Source organism: Bombyx mori, chromosome 4, assembly GCF_030269925.1.
Source record: "Bombyx mori chromosome 4, ASM3026992v2".
NCBI classification, from domain to species: Eukaryota; Metazoa; Arthropoda; class Insecta; order Lepidoptera; family Bombycidae; genus Bombyx; species Bombyx mori.
Window position 1 is genome coordinate 14,919,977 of NC_085110.1, and position 21,728 is coordinate 14,941,704.

General features: G+C 43.0%; 1 protein-coding gene across 1 annotated transcript; it reads right to left on the minus strand.

Moving 5' to 3' along the window:
• Nucleotides 1-11,665: 11,665 nt before the first annotated feature.
• On the minus strand, nt 11,666-13,140 carry LOC110386035 (chymotrypsin). Its single transcript, XM_038010573.1, has 2 exons — nt 12,724-13,140; nt 11,666-11,812 (listed from the first exon to the last, which is right to left on the minus strand). Exons 1-2 carry the CDS (start codon nt 13,138-13,140, stop codon nt 11,666-11,668), a joined length of 564 nt encoding a protein of 187 aa, XP_037866501.1.
• Between the last annotated feature and the right edge of the window lie 8,588 nt (nt 13,141-21,728).

Sequence of the window (21,728 nt, forward strand, 5' to 3'; positions counted from 1 at the left end):
CATCGCTTCGCTTTTTTTTTTTTTTTTTTTTTATGATTGAAAGTTTACTGGTGGCCCGAAGGCCTTTCCAGTTTCACCAGGACAGGTGGGCGAGCAAAGGCTCAGCCAAGAGGGGTGGGATTTGCTAACAACTGCCCGAGCGCCTCCGAAGGAGACCTAACAACTCAAGAGCAATTGTTTCGCGAATGAATCTACTACCGGATCGGAATCGCGACCTGCTGAGAAGATCCGGCGAGAAACTCAGCGGGCTGATGCATGGGTTAGGTTGCACGTCGACCTCTTTGTCGAGTTCGATGAGTACGGTTACCGGGGTCCCTAAGCCTGCCCCTAGTATTAGAGCTGAAGGCATCTAATGCAAAGGTTATTGGATCTGATGGATCCGTAAGGACGTGCGCTTCGGCTGTCTTCCTCTGATTCTTTTGTTTTCTCTAGGGTATCATTCCGTTATTATTCTGGTCCATTTTTCTTTTTTTTCTCTCATCATATGTTCCGTCTCGTATACTCGTAGTATCTCCCGTTCCTGGATAGATTTTCTGTATTTTTGTGGCGGTGGACCGACGATCTAGTCAAAGTGGCTGGTAGGGACTAGATACTAAAGGCAAGAGACCGAAAAGAATAGGGTACATTTGAAGAGACCTACACTCGGCATTGGGTGAACACGGGTTGAAGAAGATAATTCAATATAATACCGCGCCATTAGAAATGGGTTTTGGAGAAATACATCGACCTTATCATTAAAAAAAATAATACTGATTAATATTTAAAATAATTGCCTGTTTACGGTTTTCACTGAAAATGTTTCAGTACTTTTATGCCAAAACACGTAATCATTGGTATTTGATTTTTATTAAGACCAGAATTATTTTCAATTCGTTTCGCTTCAGATTATTACAAATTTTCTCCTTCTTTTACCTGCTGTACTTTTTGTAGAGTACATTTATAATTCCGTCACGTAGATCCACGCAATCTCAGATGCTGCGTTTTGTTCGTTTTGTGATTAGACAATAGCATTAAAAAACAAAATTTAAAAATACTTACTTGAAAATAAACTGTCGAAATATCTTCGTGCACGTAACGACTGGATACTTTTTATAGAATTTTATACATATGTCTGGTGTAACGGCCGTCTGGTGTAGTGGTAAATGACATGGTTACTATACAAGGGGGTCGCGGGTTCGAATCCCGCCAAGGGAAGATATTTGTCTGATAAATATAAAATGTCTTTTCCAGGGTTATGGATGTATATTAAATATATGTATGTGTATAATAAAAATCTTACATTTATTTTCGTTATCTGGTACCTATAGTACAAGTTCTTTACGAACTTAGCACGGGACCAGTTAACGTGGCGTAATTGTTAGTAAATATTTATTTATTATAGGTAGTATTTGTCTTCACTGACGATTATATATTCAAAATAGTTTTTTTTAGTCTTCAAATCTAATGTAGAAATTGAGAATATAGTTTACTTACGCTTTGTTTGCCCCAACCCACTGAAAACAGATCAGTTCGTGGCACTGGATCTCTGATTGACAGCGGGATCTTCTTGATGCCCTGCCGAAGTGGTACTCTATAATCCAGAAACGCCACTGCCAGATTGTTCTTACCATTCACCTCATTATATTTTGGATTTATTTCATAATTCCCGACTCTTCTGATAACCGAAGAATCTTTTGGTACGTTTGATCCGAAAAACGCGTGAATTTCGCCGCTCTTGATCCGGATATCGTCCATGCAGTGCGCTGCCGTCAGAACAGCTTGGACCATTATAAGGGAAGCTCCACACGAAGTCGGCCTGGTGGTTTTGAAATGCAGAAAACAAGCGTAGGAATAATCGTGTATTCCAACTTCGTATCCTTTGTAAATCAGAGGTTCCAAATCTTTAGTAACATTTGTGTGTTTCGATAAAGCAAATGGCCCGAGGACAGTTAAAACGTATAAATATAACAACAGATTATTCATTTCTAATGAATCAAATAAATTGCATTTTAACTAGCACGTTACCCAGTTTAATGGCGTTTTCATTTGATTTTTAATTATTGCAGTTGCAAAACCATGAAAGTCAAATCATTATTTTATTGCCCGTAATTTTATTAACAAATCAATTTTAAAATGCAAACATTTAGCTTCGATACTTTTTAGAACCATTTTGAAAGCTATGAAACCTGGATTTGAGAACTTAGCTCGAAAGGTTTATTTTATTGCAAATCCATTAAAATTCATTTTATTTGGATGAATTTGATTTCAGAAATAAAACGATGTCATTTATAAGTCTGTTTTGAATTTCTATTCTTGAATTCATTAAATTTTCTATTAACATGAAAGTGTTCAATACATACATTTCCCTTTAAATTATGGAATATTTTTCTGGCTTTGTACTATGTTTTGCATAGAATCAGAATGAAGTAGCACCACATAAAAATGTAAATTATGAACTTAATAATGTACATAGAATAATGGAATGAAGGTTACATAGGAATAAATGTATTTCATATATCTTATTGTATAGGAAGATAGATTTTCTACCGAGTAGGTAGGTGTCTTCGTTCGCGGCGGACTGAACGCTGTTGTCAGAAACTTTGCATATTATATGCAATTTCTCCAAATAATTGTATTGTAATTTGCGTAATTACTGGTGGTAGGACCTGTTGTGAGTCCGCGCGGATAGGTACCCAACACTCTGCCTATTTCTGCCGTGAAGCAGTAATGCGTTTCGGTTCGAAGGGTGGGGCAGCCGTTGTAACTATACTGAGACTTTAGAACTTGTATCTCAAGGTGGGTGGCGCGTCTACGTTGTAGATGTCTATGGGCTCCAGTAACCACTTAAAACCAGGTGGGCTGTGAGCTCGGGTGGACGAGCTCTTCCACCCATCTTAGCAATAAAAAATAAAAAAAAGATCTTAAATGTACTTATGTCGTCGAGTCTAGTCTATACTGTGTTCTTATAGTCACGCATTTCACCTAGTAGGCCCAGAACATCAAAAATTGCTAATAAATTTTAATAAATTTGAATTAAAAATAGTGTAAGAAAAAATGATTTTATTGTAAAAAAGCGTCAAATTCAAATTTATTTTCTATTTTTTAGTTGGATTTTCTACAAAAGCGTAATTTGTTAGTTTTTTTAAACTATTATTTATTTCTGTAAAGCAGCCGTCAAGCAGTCATTATGAGAACACAATACTTTGCCTTCATGTCTTTAGGCGGGTGGCGGATTCAACCACATCCACAAGAGTTCACAAGAGAGAGAGTCTAAGGTGGTTGTGTGAAGTGAACTTATCTGCTCATAGGTGTTCTCTCAATTTGAAAAATAAGTATTATAAGTCTTCTTAAATTAATCCAGTACGTAATCTAATATAATAATAAATATATAAATGAAACAAAACGTGATAAGCGCATAACTTTCTGCTTTATTATTTGCACTAAAAGCAATTTACATTATATCTTTAACCTTAAATTCATCTAATTTGAAAAAAAAAAACTAACTTTCAATCTACCAGTTTTTGAAAACAAAATACCCGTTTGGCGTTGTGTTTGATCCAATCATAATAATAGCCAACGTCTGTGTAGAACACGACGTTAGGCGCTTTTAAAGGAATCTTGTGGGATACCAAACCTATTTGTATGTATCCTCGGACTATCAAAGCACTGCCTGAGTCACCCCTAGATACGAACCAAAATTTTATTATTCACTTTACTTCAGAAAGAAGAGTTCAAGTTTAAATTTTCAAGAGGTAGAGAGTAAATGAAAGAAGTTAAGAGTTGAAATTTAAACTTTCAAGAGGTACAACAGTAAATTAATAAGTGCTTAATCGCAAAATGGTTTGTAAATTGTTTTTTTTTGTTGCAATTTACTGTTATTTTATTTTGCAATTTACTGTTAATTTATTAATAATTTTGTATTTACTGGTGGTAGGACCTCTTGTGAGTCCGCGCGGGTGGGTACCACCACCCTGCCTATTTCTGCCGTGAAGCAGTAATGCGTTTCGGTTTGAAGGGTGGGGCAGCCGTTGTAACTATACTTGAGATCTTAGAACTTGTATCTCAAGGTGGGTGGCGCATTTACGTTGTGGATGTCTATGGGCTCCAGTAACCACTTAACACCAGGTGGGCTGTGAGCTCGTCCACCCATCTAAGCAATAAAAAAAAAAAAAAAGTAAAATGTTGTGTAAAGTGATTAAGTGAAATTTCCAATTTTTCTAAAAGGAGTTGTGTAAGAAGTTGTATTAATAAATTAACTGATCAAATTGCTGGGACTCTTATTGAATACCTAAATCAATAAACAAAGAATAATATACCTGTAGCGATTGACTTACATAGATGGATATTCTGAGGCTTTTGCATTGCTAGCGCAAATGGTTCCTGGTATTGCTTCATAGATTTTTTCTTTGTAGCAGCTATTCTGATTTCGGACAATTTGATCCAAATATTTTAACACAGGAATCACTCTGATATTGATTTCCTTTAAAAAAAACCTTTAAAAATTAGTATTTTGACAAAGGGTAATTTGTTAAAAACAAACATGAAATAAATCGTGTCTAAAAGAAGTAAATATAAGAAGACAATGTTCAAGTATATTGTTGTGGCTATGGAAACGTTTACTGATATGTTTATATATCTAATTGAACATTTATTGTGTGTGTGCTTTGATTACTATCTTTACTTTGATATTGTACTATTTAATTATTCTTATTAGTTTTATTATCTTTTTCTTAGTAGTTTTTATTTCTTCTTTCCCTTCGACTTTAATAGAATAGGTAGAAAAAAAAGTTTGTCGAATTGGTTAAGTATCGTGAAGCTAAATAAGAAATGGTTTCACTAAGATATTATTATAAGAAATAGTACAAAACAAAATTACGTCAACCACTCCCCAACCAGCGACAAATGCTTTTTCTTTATAAGGCGGGCTCCTCATCAGGGCTACTCGTTGTATTTTCGAAGTGAATTTCAACGGCTTAGATAGCCCAATGAGACCTAGATCCGAATGTAACGCCGACGGATCATAATTTTCATGTATAATGTATCTTCCAGCTTTTATTGTCAAACCCATATTTTTGTTTTCACTTCCGACAGTAACGAGAATTTCCTTTGCCTCTTCTAAGCAATGAGCCGCGGTCAGCAACATCATCTGATTGATTATCGATGATCCACATTGCCATTTGCGGACATTACCGGTTGGTGTGACGCAACCGGCTCTCAAAAAAGCTGAGTGGGGATATTCCTTGATTGACGCCAAATATCCGCCCACAATAAAACCAGACATCTCACATACTGTCCGTTCCGACCAAAGTAACAAAATTGAGATTACTTTCAACATAAGCATCGTAAATATGAATAGCAATTTTTTGAATGTTCTGTTGTTCGTAACCGTTAAATATTAATCCACGCTAATGTTCATCGTTAAATGATTTTATGATCCAATTAATAATTGGCTGGGTTTTAAAAAAAAAAAAACGATATTAATTATTGATGTACCTATATATCGTGGGGTGAAAGGCTATTTGGTTTAAGCGAAATTTTTGCAACTTTACAGCAGACATTAGTTTAAAAATTTTGAAAAAGAAAAATTTTTCTTCTGCTTTTTGAATGGTAGTAAACTTAAAGTAGTAAACTTAATTGAAGTTCAATTAAAAACATCGAACTTTTGATGTTAATCTATTTATATATATAAAAATGAATTGCTGTTCGTTAGTCTCGCTAAAACTCGAGAACGGCTGAACCATTTAGCTAATTTTGGTCTTTAATTATTCGTGGAAGTCCAGAGAAGGTTTAAAAGGTATATAAATATGAAAATGCTCGGAATTAAATAAAAATAACAATTTTGTTTGTCCTTTGATGTGTCCCCCATCGGACGGATTCCTTTTGTCTTTTATTTATCGATTGAGGCACTACGAAGTCTGCCGGGTCAGCTAGTACGAAATAAAACGGACCTTTAATTGCAAACAGAAATGTCCCTTAAACCAAACATCCTTTCACCCTTCGATATGTATTGTTTATTGTTTTTTTTTACTTACATTTTACGTTTTTCTTTTAAGGTCTTTACGGTGCATTTAGTGTTCAGTGAGTCATTACGGATCCTCCCGGTCCATTAACGGTGCTTTTAGGTACCTCAAACACCAGTCACCGTCCTCGTCGAACCCGTCGCTTGCGACGAAGGGCTCGACGAGTGAATTAACCCATAGACACAGCCCATTGAGTTTCTCGCCGAATCTTCTCAGTGGGTCGCGTTTCCGATTAGGTGGTAGATTCTACGAAGCACTGCTCTTGCTAGGGCCAGTGTTACAACACTCCCGGTTTGAGCCCCGTGAGCTCACTTACACCTTAAGGAGAAGCTGAAATAGCCTGTCAATGCTATCAGCATAGGTAGGAAAAAAAATGATTGACCGGAATTGTACAAAAGTTAGGCACGTGGTTCTTGTACGCCATCTTGAAAATCAAAGTATTTACTGCATTTGCAAAAAGTTTCAATGATTTGATTAAAACTAAAATAATTTTACTATTTAATGTCGTCGGGTTTTTTATTAACATTTTTTCTAATGTGTCTGTTCTTACAGTTTTTGTGGTCCCGGACGACCAAATTATTATTCCTCGATATTAGAATGAATTACCTTAAATTTTGTAAATAAACATGTACTTTTTTTTGCACACACGAAGAAGTAACTGTATTTTAAGGTCTGGCAGTTTGTTCGAATGTGAATGTCGAGAATATAATAAATAAACTAATAAACGAAAGATGAAACTGTAATTTTTTTTACTACGACTCGGTAAAGCCAAAGGTAGCACATTGAAGAATATAATGCATTAATTCAACTGAATCTATGATTCATGTCAACATCGAGGGGAATACGCCTTGAGCTGCACGTATAGAAGGTCCTACTAAATTACTTTTTTCACAGCCTACCTGATGGTTAGTAGTCACTGTCGCACATGGACATTATCAATACCAGAGACACGGGGCCAAGTTGGTGCCTACTGCTTTATGCTCCGCAAACCTCGCTTGTAGATGGTAATGTCATAACAGTCGGGAAGTTCAATCTAGAGACGCATACTTTAAATTTAAAAAAAAGTGGAAACGCTCTGCTTAACGTAGCGATTCCAGATACTACGGATGAACTTTGCTCTGGCGGCGGCAGGTGCGATGGTAAAGTGGAGATGAAGGATGAATTCCTGAAAGATTAATTCCTCAGAGCTTTCCTTACGGAACGATACAAAATACAGAGATAACCGAAGTCCCTACGTAGATCCAGAGCCTCCAAGCGATCCGCGAGAACGAGATTATTGACAATTCGAATGTCTTTCTTCTGTATGGAGTCAAATGGAAGTAGTTGGTACTTGGGAGCCCCAATTCAAAGATGGATCACGGCCAGACCAGACTTGTACTTTGTGATGCAGTGAGAGGAATACTCTTTTTAAATTTATTATTAGTAGCGCATTATTAATAATTTGAGTTGACTTTACCAATGGCTATAACCCATAAACGACGGTAGTCACTTTCCGGCACGTGAGCCGATGTGTCATTATTTAGTAAGAACAACACATTATTCTAGAAAATAACCACATACCTGTTTAAATGCATCTAAAAACTTGAAGCTTGATGCCATGAAAATTATGCTAAGAGGTTAGTGACAGTATTAACAGTTCTCAAACTATGGGATAATAATAAGAATAATAATAAATAAGAACTATGTACTAAGATATTTTATTTATTATAGTTATTGCAACTCAATTCCATAGCTTCTTGTGCGATCCAATCATAGTAATATCCGGTGTCTGTATATAAGGTGATGTAACTTAATTTGTGTCGGACCTTGGATGAGACCACGCCCACCTGAATGAAGCCCCGCACGACTAGGGCACTGCCAGAGTCACCTCTAAAAGAAATAACATGTAATGGAAATATATAAAGACTAGCTGTACCCGTCCGCTTCGCTGGACATTTTTCTCTCCCCCCCCACAAAGATTCTCATCATTAACACCCCCGCGACTGGTGTAGGGAGTCCAACACTCATATAAATATTAGCCTATACATTAAGTACATGTATTTCCTACATGGATACCAAGTTTCAAGTCAATCGGATACATGGTTCAGTTATAACGGAACATTCGTAAGAACCACTGTAGAATTATATATTAGTATAGACAGTGGCGGATTAAAGGTCCAGAGCGCCCTAGGCAATAACTTTATCGGCGCCCCTGTACCGGCCATAAATGACCATCATAATACTATAAATTTTAACTAGTTGTTTTTGCAATTATGATGACGTTGTATCATCAAACCCTAGACTTTAGTAGACCAAGACCCTTGTACTTACGCTAATGCGCGAATGAAATACAAACAAACCGGCAATATTGCATAATACGAGTATATCGATGCTTGTGCAATATAATCTATTATAGATTTAGAATATAGATCATCATTTAGTTCTTAATCGTCGATATACTATTTTATTTATTTATTTAAAAATTCTGAGCTCGCGCGCCCATGCGTCCACATCCAGTTGAGGTCGAGGACGAAGCGGGGTGGTTCCGGGACACGATGCGTCGCATCTGTGACGTGTCGATGCCCCGGATTAGCCCTCGACCTCCCAATCGCCAAGTGTACTGGTGGTCGCCCGAAATCGCGCAACTCCGCGTGGAGTGCATTCGGGCGAGGCGCCAGTGCGCGAGGCATCGCCTGCCGCGGCGCAACGATCCAGTGGCGTTCGCGGTGGTAGAGGCCCAGCTGTACGGCGCATTTCGCGTCGCGCAGAGGGCGTTGCAGCTGGCCATCAGAAGAGCCAAGGACCAACACATGGAGGGTCTCCTGGAGACGCTGGATGAGGATCCGTGGGGGCGACCCTATCACATGGTGCGCAATAAAATGCGCCCATGGGCCCCCCAATCACGGAGCGTTTCCAGCCTCAGCAGCTGCGGGACATCGTCTCGGCGCTGTTCCCGCAGGAGCAGGGGGGATTTGTCGCTCCCGCTATGGGCGCGCTGCTGGAATACGACGGCGATGCCCCTGCTGAGGTGCCCCATATAACAGGGGCGGAGCTCCATGTGGCAGTACGCAAAATGTGCGCAAAGGACACTGCACCTGGCCCGGACGGCGTCCATGGCCGGGTTTGGGCCTTGGCTCTTGGTGCCCTAGGGGACCGACTCTTGAGGCTTTATAACTCCTGCCTCGAGTCGGGACGGTTTCCTTCATCGTGGAGGACGGGCAGACTTGTGCTGTTGAGAATGGAGGGGCGCCCGGCTGATACTGCCGCCGGGTACCGTCCCATCGTGTTGTTGGATGAGGTGGGCAAACTGCTGGAACGCATTCTGGCAGCCCTCATCATCCAGCATCTGATCGGGGTGGGACCCGATCTGTCGGCGGAGCAGTATGGCTTCCGAGAGGGCCGCTCAACGGTGGATGCGATCCTTCGCGTGCGGGCCCTCTCGGAGGAGGCCGTCTGTGGGGGTGGGGTGGCTTTGGCAGTGTCGCTCGACATCGCCAATGCGTTTAACATCCTGCCCTGGTCCGTGATAGGGGGGGCGCTGGAAAGACACGGAGTGCCCCTCTACCTTCGCCGGCTGGTCGGCTCCTACTTGGAGGACAGATCGGTCACGTGTACCGGACACGGTGGGGTCGTGCATCGGTTCCCGGTCGTGCGCGGTGTTCCACAGGGGTCGGTACTCGGCCCTCTTTTGTGGAATATCGGGTATGACTGGGTACTGAGGGGTGCCCTCCTCCCGGGCCTAAGCGTAATCTGTTACGCAGACGACAAGCTGGTCGTGGCCCGGGGAGGGAGCTTTGCTGAGTCTGCTCGTCTTGCCACCGCTGGGGTAGCGCATGTCGTCGGCAAAATCAGGAGATTGGGCCTCGACGTGGCGCTCAGTAAATCCGAGGCCATGTGGTTCCACAGGGCCCGGAGAGTGCCACCTGTCAATGCCCATATCGTGGTTGGAGGCGTCCGGATCGGGGTCGGGGTGCAGTTAAAGTACCTCGGCCTCATTCTGGACAGTCCTTGGACCTTCCGTGCTCACTTTCAGCACCTGGTCCCTCGTTTGTTGGGGGTGGCTGGCGCGTTAAGCCGGCTTCTTCCCTACATCGGGGGGCCTGACCAGGTGACGCGCCGTCTCTATACGGGGGTGGTGCGGTCAATGGCCTTATACGGGGCACCCGTGTGGGGCCAGTCCCTGGCCGTGGGGGTAGTGAAGTTGCTGCAACGGCCGCAACGCACCATCGCGGTCAGGGTCATACGTGGTTATCGCACCATCTCTTTTGAGGCGGCGTGTGTACTGGCTGGGACGCCGCCTTGGGTCCTGGAGGCGGAGGCGCTCGCCGCTGACTATCAGTGGCGGGCTAACCTTCGTGCCTGGGGCGTGGCGCGTCCCAGCCTCAGTGTGGTCAGAGCGCGGAGGGCCCAATCTCGGCGGTCCGTGCTGGAGTCATGGTCCAGGCGGCTGGCCGATCCTTCGGCTGGCCGTAGGACCGTCGAGGCGATTCGCCCGATTCTTGTGGATTGGGTAAATCGTGACAGAGGACGCCTCACTTTCCGGCTCACGCAGGTGCTCACTGGGCATGGTTGCTTCGGTGAGTTCCTGCACCGGATCGGAGCCGAGCCGACGGCAGAGTGTTACCATTGTGGTTGCGACTTGGACACGGCGGAGCACACGCTCGTTGCTTGCCCCGCATGGGAGGGGTGGCGCCGTGTCCTCGTCGCAAAAATAGGAAACGACTTGTCGTTGCCGAGTGTTGTGGCATCGATGCTCGGCGACGACGAGTCGTGGAAGACGATGTTCGACTTCTGCGAGTGCACCATCTCGCAGAAGGAGGCGGCGGGGCGCGTGAGAGAGGCACAAGCCCGCCGCCGTCGAGCGGGGGCCAGGGAGGCGGATCTCGCCCAAGCCCTGGCCCTCTAAGTGTTTCGGGTCCCCCTCATATGTCGGTCTGGGGCCCGGCGAAGGGGGCCTAAGAAGACGACGTGCAAGCTGCTTTGCACGCGTTTTACGCAAGAGCATACGGGTGATGGAAGGCCGGCTATCCTCGACCCACGCTGGTTCTGACCCAGCGGGGTATTTCGTAGGATAACCCATTCAAACCGGCGCCATCTAGGCGGGCTTCAGACAGCCTGCCGACCGGGAGGGCTGGTGGTCGTGGCGCCGACGATCGCTGGCCCGGCGTCCCGAGGGGGACGGTGATGGGAGAGATGTGCTCCGCACTAAACGCTTCACTTTCCTCCCTTTGCCTCTTCATGAGTTCTGTCTCATGCGAGGTTTGGACGTTGGTTGTTGAGCGACAGGAGGTTTTAGTTGGTTCGACTCCATCCCCAGTGGAGGGTGGGAGACCGGCGATTTCCTCCGGACCAAAAAAAAAAAACCCGTGTATAATAGCTATTTTTGTCGACTGTCGGTTGTGCTATGTAGTTAATTACCCGAGGATGTTGGCAATTCTAGAGACCCAGTCAGACCATTGGCTATGAAGAATGGGCACTGTTCGAAGTTCGTTAAAATAAATTGTTTTTACTGGTATTCAGCGCAAATCTTGGCGTCGGTTCATAGTATAATTGCGGAAATGCATTGTGGATGAAAACTTTGGTTTCATGGCGGATGTTGCGAAGATAAAAATAAAGATGAGGAGATTCATCAATATTATTGAATTCCTCGGAGCATTCTTCATAAAGTATTTTTTTTTTCTTGAAACTTACAGGGCAACGGGGCCATTATGATTATTTACGCTGCAAATGATGCCATTAAGTGCGGTATGTCTGAGAATTTGAGAACATGATTTTCTGGTCATAATCTTCTCTCTAGCTTCTTGAAGGTAATTCGTCGCGATCTGTTTCTCTTCCTACAATAATGTGGATTGTTAATATTATAGTGAATATGTGTTAAAATATAATTATTTATGAACATGCAACAACATCTTTCTATATTAGCTTGGTTTTAGAGTAAACGCTTTGCCCATTGAGAAACGTAAGTTCAACCCCGTTAAAAAGCCAAGGAAACGCTATAAAAAAGAAATGAGCGCTTTGGAAAACCATGGCTGGATTATATCCACTGGAGCTTGCAGATTGTTTATTTGGAATTAGAGGGTTCTTCCGAAAAGACCGCTCACTGAACGAATTAAACTCCAATCGATGTACGATGTCCAATAGATGTAGGTATATGCGAAAAGATATATTAATTGAATTTAAAGTTTAGATGGGCCCTCCAGAGTTAAAAAGTAATATGGGAGAACATTCCTTCAATATTCAGATTGTAATCTAAAAATGTTTTTATTTATTGCTTAGATGGGTGGACGAGCTCACAGCCCACCTGGTGTCAAGTGGTTACTGTAGCCCATAGACATCTACAACGTAAATGCGCCACCCACCTTGAGATATAAGTTCTAAGATCTCAGTATAGTTACGACGGCTGCCCTACCCTACAGACCGAAACGCATTATTGCTTCACGGCAGAAATAGGCAGGGCGGTGCTACCTACCCGCGCGGACTCACAAGAGGTCCTACCACCAGTACGATGTCCAATAGATGTATGTGCGAAAAGATATATTAATTGAATTTAAAGTTTAGATGGGCCCTCCAAAGATAAAAAGTAATATGGGAATGCTTGACGAGAACATTCCTTCAATATTCAGATTGTGATCTCAAATATTCTTGCTGAACAGTATTGATACGCTACACATATGCGTTGTGCAGAAATTGTATTGATTATCTTTCCTTAACACCAACAGTGCGTAAGAGGCAAGGGAATACTTACATTAACAAATCCCCAGCCGGAAACGTAAGCTTCTTCGTCATACGGTGGGTATTTCATGAGCGCAACTCTGCTGCAGTTCGCGCTTAGCTTTAACTGTGTTTTTAGCAGCACCAGCGCTATATCATACACCGCTGATTCGCTGTCATGGCCAGAATGTATTGCGTATTTATGACCCGATGACGTTATACCTAGATCCTTGTTCTCGTGGCCGGTGTTAATTAAGATTCCTTTAATAATACCATTTCCGCAACACTTCAAGCAATGTGCCGCTGTCATGACTATGTTTTGAGTGATTATCGAAGCACCGCACCTCCAATTACTGACTTCACCGTCTAGAAGGCAACTGGTCCCCATAAACGCTGCATGGGGCTGCCTCTCTATCTTCACGTGTTCACCATCAATGATGAACGGATCCATTTTCCTGTCACATGCTATCAACGGTAGTAATGACAGTATAATAATAGCCTTTATTGACATACTCGGTCTGACTACGGAATTCGCTGTGTTTACCAGGATTGCGTTAGCGATCGAAGTTAATTACAGTATCGGCGAAAATGCAGGTAATTGCAGCACATAATTTTTTAATGCGTATCGCTAATGAATTGAAATTAATTTGATTGTAAGCTGTGCTGGTGCAACTTCAGAAATAGTCGTCGACTAAGAAATAAGACGCCCGGCGTACTACCATATCAAGCGATGCTACTATATCTGTGGTCATATCTCGCAGACGGATATTAATTTTATTAAGGGTACAAATGTTAAACGCATTGTTTCCACGAAAACTTACATAATAAAGGCATTGCGGAATTAAAATTAAACCTTGTTATTGATGTTAGATATCACAAAGCACGATATCACGAAGTAGCCATGTGCTCGTGTTTGGTGGGCGGAACGGGATAGCCGATTTTTCTACCTCATGTATCAAGGTGAGTGGCAGTAGTTACTTTGTGGCGTCTATGGGCTTCACTCAACCGTACCACGTAATATAGGTGATCCGTAATTATTCGTACATCCATCTATAAAGAAGAACTTAGAAAAAAGATTGAGTACGACTGGAGCTATGAAACGTTTTTCATATTAGTGGATTAAATGCTTTATGTTTATTTGCCTTGTTTAAAACTATGTCCTCCTTAAGCTATTGTCCCTAGCTCAAAATTAATAGCGTTTTATTCAGTCTCGTTTTCGTAAGGAGACCTTTTTTGTTTCCTACCTAAGCTGATAGCCTTGAGAGGCTATTTCAGCGTAACCTTAAATAGTAGGTGAGCTCACGGGATTCAAACCGGAGTAATGCTAGCACTGACCTAACTGCCTACCTGCTAGCTGCTAGCAAGAGCAATGCTTCGCAGAATCTGCCACCGGATCAGTGGGCGAGCATCTACCGAGCAAAGACATCCGTTTCCATCAAAACATAAATATATGTTCGAGTTGTAATAGCAGTTTTACTTCCTTATTTCCTTTAACTCTTACAGTAAAAACCTCTCATTATCGTAAAAAAATAAAGGTTTTGGACTGTCCACTGCACGAAGGCACTCGTTTCCCTCAAAACATACTTTTGAATATCTACTCATATGACGGTTTTTCGTTCTTATTTCGTTAAACTTTAGCAGCAAAAACATTTGCTTTGTTAATGTTACTCGACGATTGTTATGTCATTAAAATATGTATTTACGTCTTTGTTGCAAAAATATAATTATAGTAGAAGTACCTACGCTTGAAGACGCGTAGTTGACTTGTAACTATACTGAGACCCTTAGAACTTATATCTCAAGTAGGGTGGCGCATTTACGTTGTAGATGTCTATGGGCTCCAGTAACCACTTAACACCAGGTGGGCTGTGAGCTCGTCCACCCATCTAAGCAATAAAAAAAGTTGGATATTCATTGGTTTTCTGAATAAAATGTAGTTTTTCAAGCACCATCAACGTAAACGCTTTTTTTTAGTGCTTAGTTGTGTGGATGATCTCACAGCCCACCTGGTGTGAAGTGGTTACTGGAGCCCATAGACATCTACAACGTAAATGCGCCACCCATCTTAAGATATAAGTTCTAAGGTCTCAAGTATAGTTTTACAACGGCTGCCCCACCTTTCAAACCGAAATGCATTACTCTTTCACGGCAGAAATAGGCAGGGTGGTGGTACCTACCCGTGCGGACTCACAAGAGGTCCTAACACCAGTAATTACGCAAATTATAATTTTGCGGATTTGATTTTTATTACACGATGTTATTCCTTCACCGTGGAAGTCAATCGTGAACACTGGTTGAGTACGTATTTCATTAGAAAAATTGGTACCCGCCTGAGATTCGAACACCGGTGCATCGCTCAACGCGTATGCACCGGACGTCTTATCCTTTAGGCCACGACGACTTCAACGACGAATTTACCACTGGATAGGAATCGCGACCCGCCGAGAAGATCCGGCGAGAAGAGGGCTGATGCATGGGTTAGGTTGCACGTCGAACTCTTTGCCGAGTTCTACGAGTACGATTACCAGGATCCCTAAGGCTGCTCCTAGTGTTAGAGCTGAAGGCATCTAATGCTAGAGTTATTGGATCTGAAGGATCTGTAAGGACGTGTCTAGGGCGATGACGGTGACTGGCTCTTGCGTGATCAGAATTCGGAGAGTAGTCAGCGGCGGCAACGATAAGGCGATTATCATCACGAATAGTAGAAGTACTTACGCTGAAGATGCATAGTTGGATATTCATTGGATTTTCTGAATAAAATGTAAAGTTTTTCAAGCGACATCAACGTAAGCCTTTTCTATCTCGTCTACTCTACACAGGCAAACGAAGGGTTGTGCTACGGCTACTTGAAATATGAGACCGGTGTCATGAGTTTAAATGAAAAGTGTAATAAAATGAAGTAGAATCAGTACGGCGGTAGCAGTTTAACAAGACTACCATCTGATTGTTGTTTTGAAAGAACTTGAGAAACCAAAGCCAGCCATTTAAAAAAATGAAAATAACATTAATGTAACCTTAAAAAACTTAGGTTGACAAAATAAAACAAATCAAATAACTATACTTGAGACCTTAGAACTGATATAAAATATATCAAAGTGGGTGGCGCATTTTCATTGTAGATGTCTATGGGTTCCAGTAACCACTTAAGACCAGGTGGGCTGTGAGCTCGTCCACCAATCTAAGCAATAAAAAAAACAAAAAAAAAACAGTTATTATATTTTCTGCAAAAAACTGTTACAATAAATCAGTATACTTTTATTACAATAAACCTTTCAATTATCAAACCTGGTTCGCATTCAAAGCATATCAACCACGCCTTTGACATTTACGAGGTCAGTCCTTAACAAAAGCAATCTATTCATTGCAAAGATATTGCCTAGTTTTAGAGAAAATCTGATACAGTCCTCAGTAAGCTGTTTTCTGGCAATTACTTGTAGACTACCTAAATTATTACCTTCAAATAATTCGGAACAGCTCATTAAATTGTTTGAAAAATTGTGATAACAGTAGTAAACAGTAGACACAAAATTTATATAGTATCTTCTTGTTGGTAATTTGTTTCTTTTTAAGGGGAAATTTGTCGTCTAGTTTTACGACGAGCCAACATGATGTTAACTCACCTTGGCAGGCAATGGTCTAAGATTAGTTAGTTATTCAGCGTCGGAATTAGTGGGACGATGACACGGCATAATCTCGTATGTGGATGGTGAATTAGTAATAGGGCCTCAAAGAGACCGAGGTCACATATGGCGACATCGTTTGATTTAAGAACGGATTACTATTAAATAAAACTAACTGGAATACCAGTAACATCCAATCTGTTATTAGCCTAATAGTTGGTTTCTCGTAAAATAGCTTAGAAAAATATAATCGACTTAATACACAGCAACTATATGTGTAGTCTTCACCTTTACCACTACCTTGAGCTGGTATATTACAAAATATAAGGAAGCAGTTTTGTCTACGTGTATTGGTATTATCAAATAGCAGCATTACACTGGCTAAGATAAACAACTGCTATTTATAAGTCGCTTATAAGTTTACAGGAACATTTTGATAACGGTCGATAGTCTTCCGAGATTTATAGCTAAAGCCCAGGGGTAAGTACTGTCGAGTACCTACGCTACTTAGCTTGAACACCAACACTAACGATTTAATGACGCGTTGGACTAAAGAAAACATTTCTATATCTGCTGGTGAGTAAATATTTATTGATTTCTTTGATTCGTTTTTAAATATGCGCGAAGATTAGATTTAGTAAAGTCAAATTTAACTACATTTTCCCAATTGTTTATGCTATTACAGATTGATTGAAAGGCAGTGATTGTGGAACATATTCCCTATATAACCTCATAGTGTCCTATGATTGTACTTTTTGAAATATAAAAGCGTTATATAGACCTCTGTAGGATACCTTCCAAATTATATTTGTGTAAATGAATTAAATATTCTCTGAGTAAAATCGCTGTAACATCTATGTATACGGATGTTTGTTGTTATGCTTACGGGCGGTTGTGAGAAATTATTTCGTGTTACTGAAACTTAATTTTATTAATAAAAATATATTTATCAGTTTAGCTACTCACTAGAAGTTCATTGTTAGTTTAGTTTGGTTTGGTTAATGCTTCGTAAATACATTAAAACAAACCGAAGTGGCAATAAACATTATCAAGATGTTGCTTTATTCGTGGAAGTCCAGAGAAGGTTTAAAAGGTAAATAAATATGAAAATGCTCGGAATTAAATAAAAATAACAATTTTGTTTGTCCTTTGATGTGTCTCCCATAGGACGGATTCCTTTTGTCTTTTATTTATCGATTGAGGCACTACGAAGTCTGTCGGGTCAGCTAGTACGAAATAAAACGGACCTTTAATTGCAAACAGAAATGTCCCTTAAACCAAACATCCTTTCACCCTTCGATATGTATTGTTTATTGTTTTTTTTTACTTACATTTTACGTTTTTCTTTTAAGGTCTTTACGGTGCATTTAGTGTTCAGTGAGTCATTACGGATCCTCCCGGTCCATTAACGGTGCTTTTAGGTACCTCAAACACCAGTCACCGTCCTCGTCGAACCCGTCGCTTGCGACGAAGGGCTCGACGAGTGAATTAACCCATAGACACAGCCCATTGAGTTTCTCGCCGAATCTTCTCAGTGGGTCGCGTTTCCGATTAGGTGGTAGATTCTACGAAGCACTGCTCTTGCTAGGGCCAGTGTTACAACACTCCCGGTTTGCGTGAGCTCACTTATACCTTAAGGAGAAGCTGAAATAGCCTGTCAAGGCTATCAGCATAGGTAGGAAAAAAAAATGATTGACCGGAATTGTACAAAAGTTAGGCACGTGGTATTTTAAGGTCTGGCAGTTTGTTCGAATGTGAATGTCGAGAATATAATAAATAAACTAATAAACGAAAGATGAAACTGTATTTTTTTTTTACTACGACTCGGTAAAGCCGAAGGTAGCACATTGAGGAATATAATGCATTAATTCAACTGTATCTATGATTCATGTCAACATCGAGGGGAATACGCCTTGAGCTGCACGTATAGAAGGTCCTACTAAATTACTTTTTTCACAGCCTACCTGATGGTTAGTAGTCATGGTCGCACATGGACATTATCAATACCAGAGACACGGGGCCAAGTCGGTGTCTACTGCTTTATACTCCGCAAGCCTCGCTTGAAGATAGTAATGTCATAGCAGTCGGGACGGCAGGAGAAGTTCATTCTAGAGACGCATACTTTGAATTAAAAAAAAATCTGGAAACGCCCTGCTTAACGTAGCGATTCCAGATACTACGGATGAACTCTGCTCTGGCGGCGACAGGTGCGATGGTAAAGAGGAGATGAAGGATGAATTCCTGAAAGATTAATTCCTCAGAGCTTTCCTTATGGAACGGTACAAAATACAGAGAGAACCGAAGTCCCTACGTAGATCCAGAGCCTCCAAGCGATCCGCGAGAACGAGATTATTGACAATTCGAATGTCTTTCTTCTGTATGGAGTCAAATGGAAGTAGTTGGTACTTGGGAGCCCCAATTCAAAGATGGATCACGGCCAGACCAGACTTGTGCTTTGTGAGGCAGTGAGAGGAATACTCTTTTTAAATTTATTATTAGTAGCGCATTATTAATAATTTGAGTTGACTTTGCCAATGGCTATAACCCATAAACGACGGTAGTCACTTTCCGGCACGTGAGCCGATGTGTCATTATTTAGTAAGAACAACACATTATTCTATAAAATAACCACGTATCTGTTTAAATGTATCTCAAAACTTGAAGCTTGATGCCATCAAAATTATGCTAAGAGGTTAGTGACAGTATTAACAGTTCTCAAACTATGGGATAATAATAAGAATAATAATAAATAAGAACTATGTACTAAGATATTTTATTTATTATAGTTATTGCAACTCAATTCCATAGCTTCTTGTGCGATCCAATCATAGTAATATCCGGTGTCTGTATATAAGGTGATGTAACTTAATTTGTGTCGGACCTTGGATGAGACCACGCCCACCTGAATGAAGCCCCGCACGACTAGGGCACTGCCAGAGTCACCTCTAAAAGAAATAACATGTAATGGAAATATATAAAGACTAGCTGTACCCGTCCGCTTCGCTGGACATTTTTCTCTCCCCCCCCACAAAGATTCTCATCATTAACACCCCCGCGACTGGTGTAGGGAGTCCAACACTCATATAAATATTAGCCTATACATTAAGTACATGTATTTCCTACATGGATACCAAGTTTCAAGTCAATCGGATACATGGTTCAGTTATAACGGAACATTCGTAAGAACCACTGTAGAATTATATATTAGTATAGACAGTGGCGGATTAAAGGTCCAGAGCGCCCTAGGCAATAACTTTATCGGCGCCCCTGTACCGGCCATAAATGACCATCATAATACTATAAATTTTAACTAGTTGTTTTTGCAATTATGATGACGTTGTATCATCAAACCCTAGACTTTAGTAGACCAAGACCCTTGTACTTACGCTAATGCGCGAATGAAATACAAACAAACCGGCAATATTGCATAATACGAGTATATCGATGCTTGTGCAATATAATCTATTATAGATTTAGAATATAGATCATCATTTAGTTCTTAATCGTCGATATACTATTTTATTTATTTATTTAAAAATTCTGAGCTCGCGCGCCCATGCGTCCACATCCAGTTGAGGTCGAGGACGAAGCGGGGTGGTTCCGGGACACGATGCGTCGCATCTGTGACGTGTCGATGCCCCGGATTAGCCCTCGACCTCCCAATCGCCAAGTGTACTGGTGGTCGCCCGAAATCGCGCAACTCCGCGTGGAGTGCATTCGGGCGAGGCGCCAGTGCGCGAGGCATCGCCTGCCGCGGCGCAACGATCCAGTGGCGTTCGCGGTGGTAGAGGCCCAGCTGTACGGCGCATTTCGCGTCGCGCAGAGGGCGTTGCAGCTGGCCATCAGAAGAGCCAAGGACCAACACATGGAGGGTCTCCTGGAGACGCTGGATGAGGATCCGTGGGGGCGACCCTATCACATGGTGCGCAATAAAATGCGCCCATGGGCCCCCCAATCACGGAGCGTTTCCAGCCTCAGCAGCTGCGGGACATCGTCTCGGCGCTGTTCCCGCAGGAGCAGGGGGGATTTGTCGCTCCCGCTATGGGCGCGCTGCTGGAATACGACGGCGATGCCCCTGCTGAGGTGCCCCATATAACAGGGGCGGAGCTCCGTGTGGCAGTACGCAAAATGTGCGCAAAGGACACTGCACCTGGCCCGGACGGCGTCCATGGCCGGGTTTGGGCCTTGGCTCTTGATGCCCTAGGGGACCGACTCTTGAGGCTTTATAACTCCTGCCTCGAGTCGGGACGGTTTCCTTCATCGTGGAGGACGGGCAGACTTGTGCTGTTGAGAATGGAGGGGCGCCCGGCTGATACTGCCGCCGGGTACCGTCCCATCGTGTTGTTGGATGAGGTGGGCAAACTGCTGGAACGCATTCTGGCAGCCCTCATCATCCAGCATCTGATCGGGGTGGGACCCGATCTGTCGGCGGAGCAGTATGGCTTCCGAGAGGGCCGCTCAACGGTGGATGCGATCCTTCGCGTGCGGGCCCTCTCGGAGGAGGCCGTCTGTGGGGGTGGGGTGGCTTTGGCAGTGTCGCTCGACATCGCCAATGCGTTTAACATCCTGCCCTGGTCCGTGATAGGGGGGGCGCTGGAAAGACACGGAGTGCCCCTCTACCTTCGCCGGCTGGTCGGCTCCTACTTGGAGGACAGATCGGTCACGTCTACCGGACACGGTGGGGTCGTGCATCGGTTCCCGGTCGTGCGCGGTGTTCCACAGGGGTCGGTACGCGGCCCTCTTTTGTGGAATATCGGGTATGACTGGGTACTGAGGGGTGCCCTCCTCCCGGGCCTAAGCGTAATCTGTTACGCAGACGACAAGCTGGTCGTGGCCCGGGGAGGGAGCTTTGCTGAGTCTGCTCGTCTTGCCACCGCTGGGGTAGCGCATGTCGTCGGCAAAATCAGGAGATTGGGCCTCGACGTGGCGCTCAGTAAATCCGAGGCCATGTGGTTCCACAGGGCCCGGAGAGTGCCACCTGTCAATGCCCATATCGTGGTTGGAGGCGTCCGGATCGGGGTCGGGGTGCAGTTAAAGTACCTCGGCCTCATTCTGGACAGTCCTTGGACCTTCCGTGCTCACTTTCAGCACCTGGTCCCTCGTTTGTTGGGGGTGGCTGGCGCGTTAAGCCGGCTTCTTCCCAACATCGGGGGGCTTGACCAGGTGACGCGCCGTCTCTATACGGGGGTGGTGCGGTCAATGGCCTTATACGGGGCACCCGTGTGGGGCCAGTCCCTGGCCGTGGGGGTAGTGAAGTTGCTGCAACGGCCGCAACGCACCATCGCGGTCAGGGTCATACGTGGTTATCGCACCATCTCTTTTGAGGCGGCGTGTGTACTGGCTGGGACGCCGCCTTGGGTCCTGGAGGCGGAGGCGCTCGCCGCTGACTATCAGTGGCGGGCTAACCTTCGTGCCTGGG

Bases quoted from the DNA above. Each gene is read 5' to 3' on its own strand.
- LOC110386035 (XM_038010573.1), bottom strand. From the start codon at position 13,140: ATGGATCCGTTCATCATTGATGGTGAACACGTGAAGATAGAGAGGCAG. The intron at 11,813-12,723 runs GTAAGTATTCCC...ACATTATTGTAG, and splicing joins CCGGCTGGGGATTTGTTAAT to GAAGAGAAACAGATCGCGAC.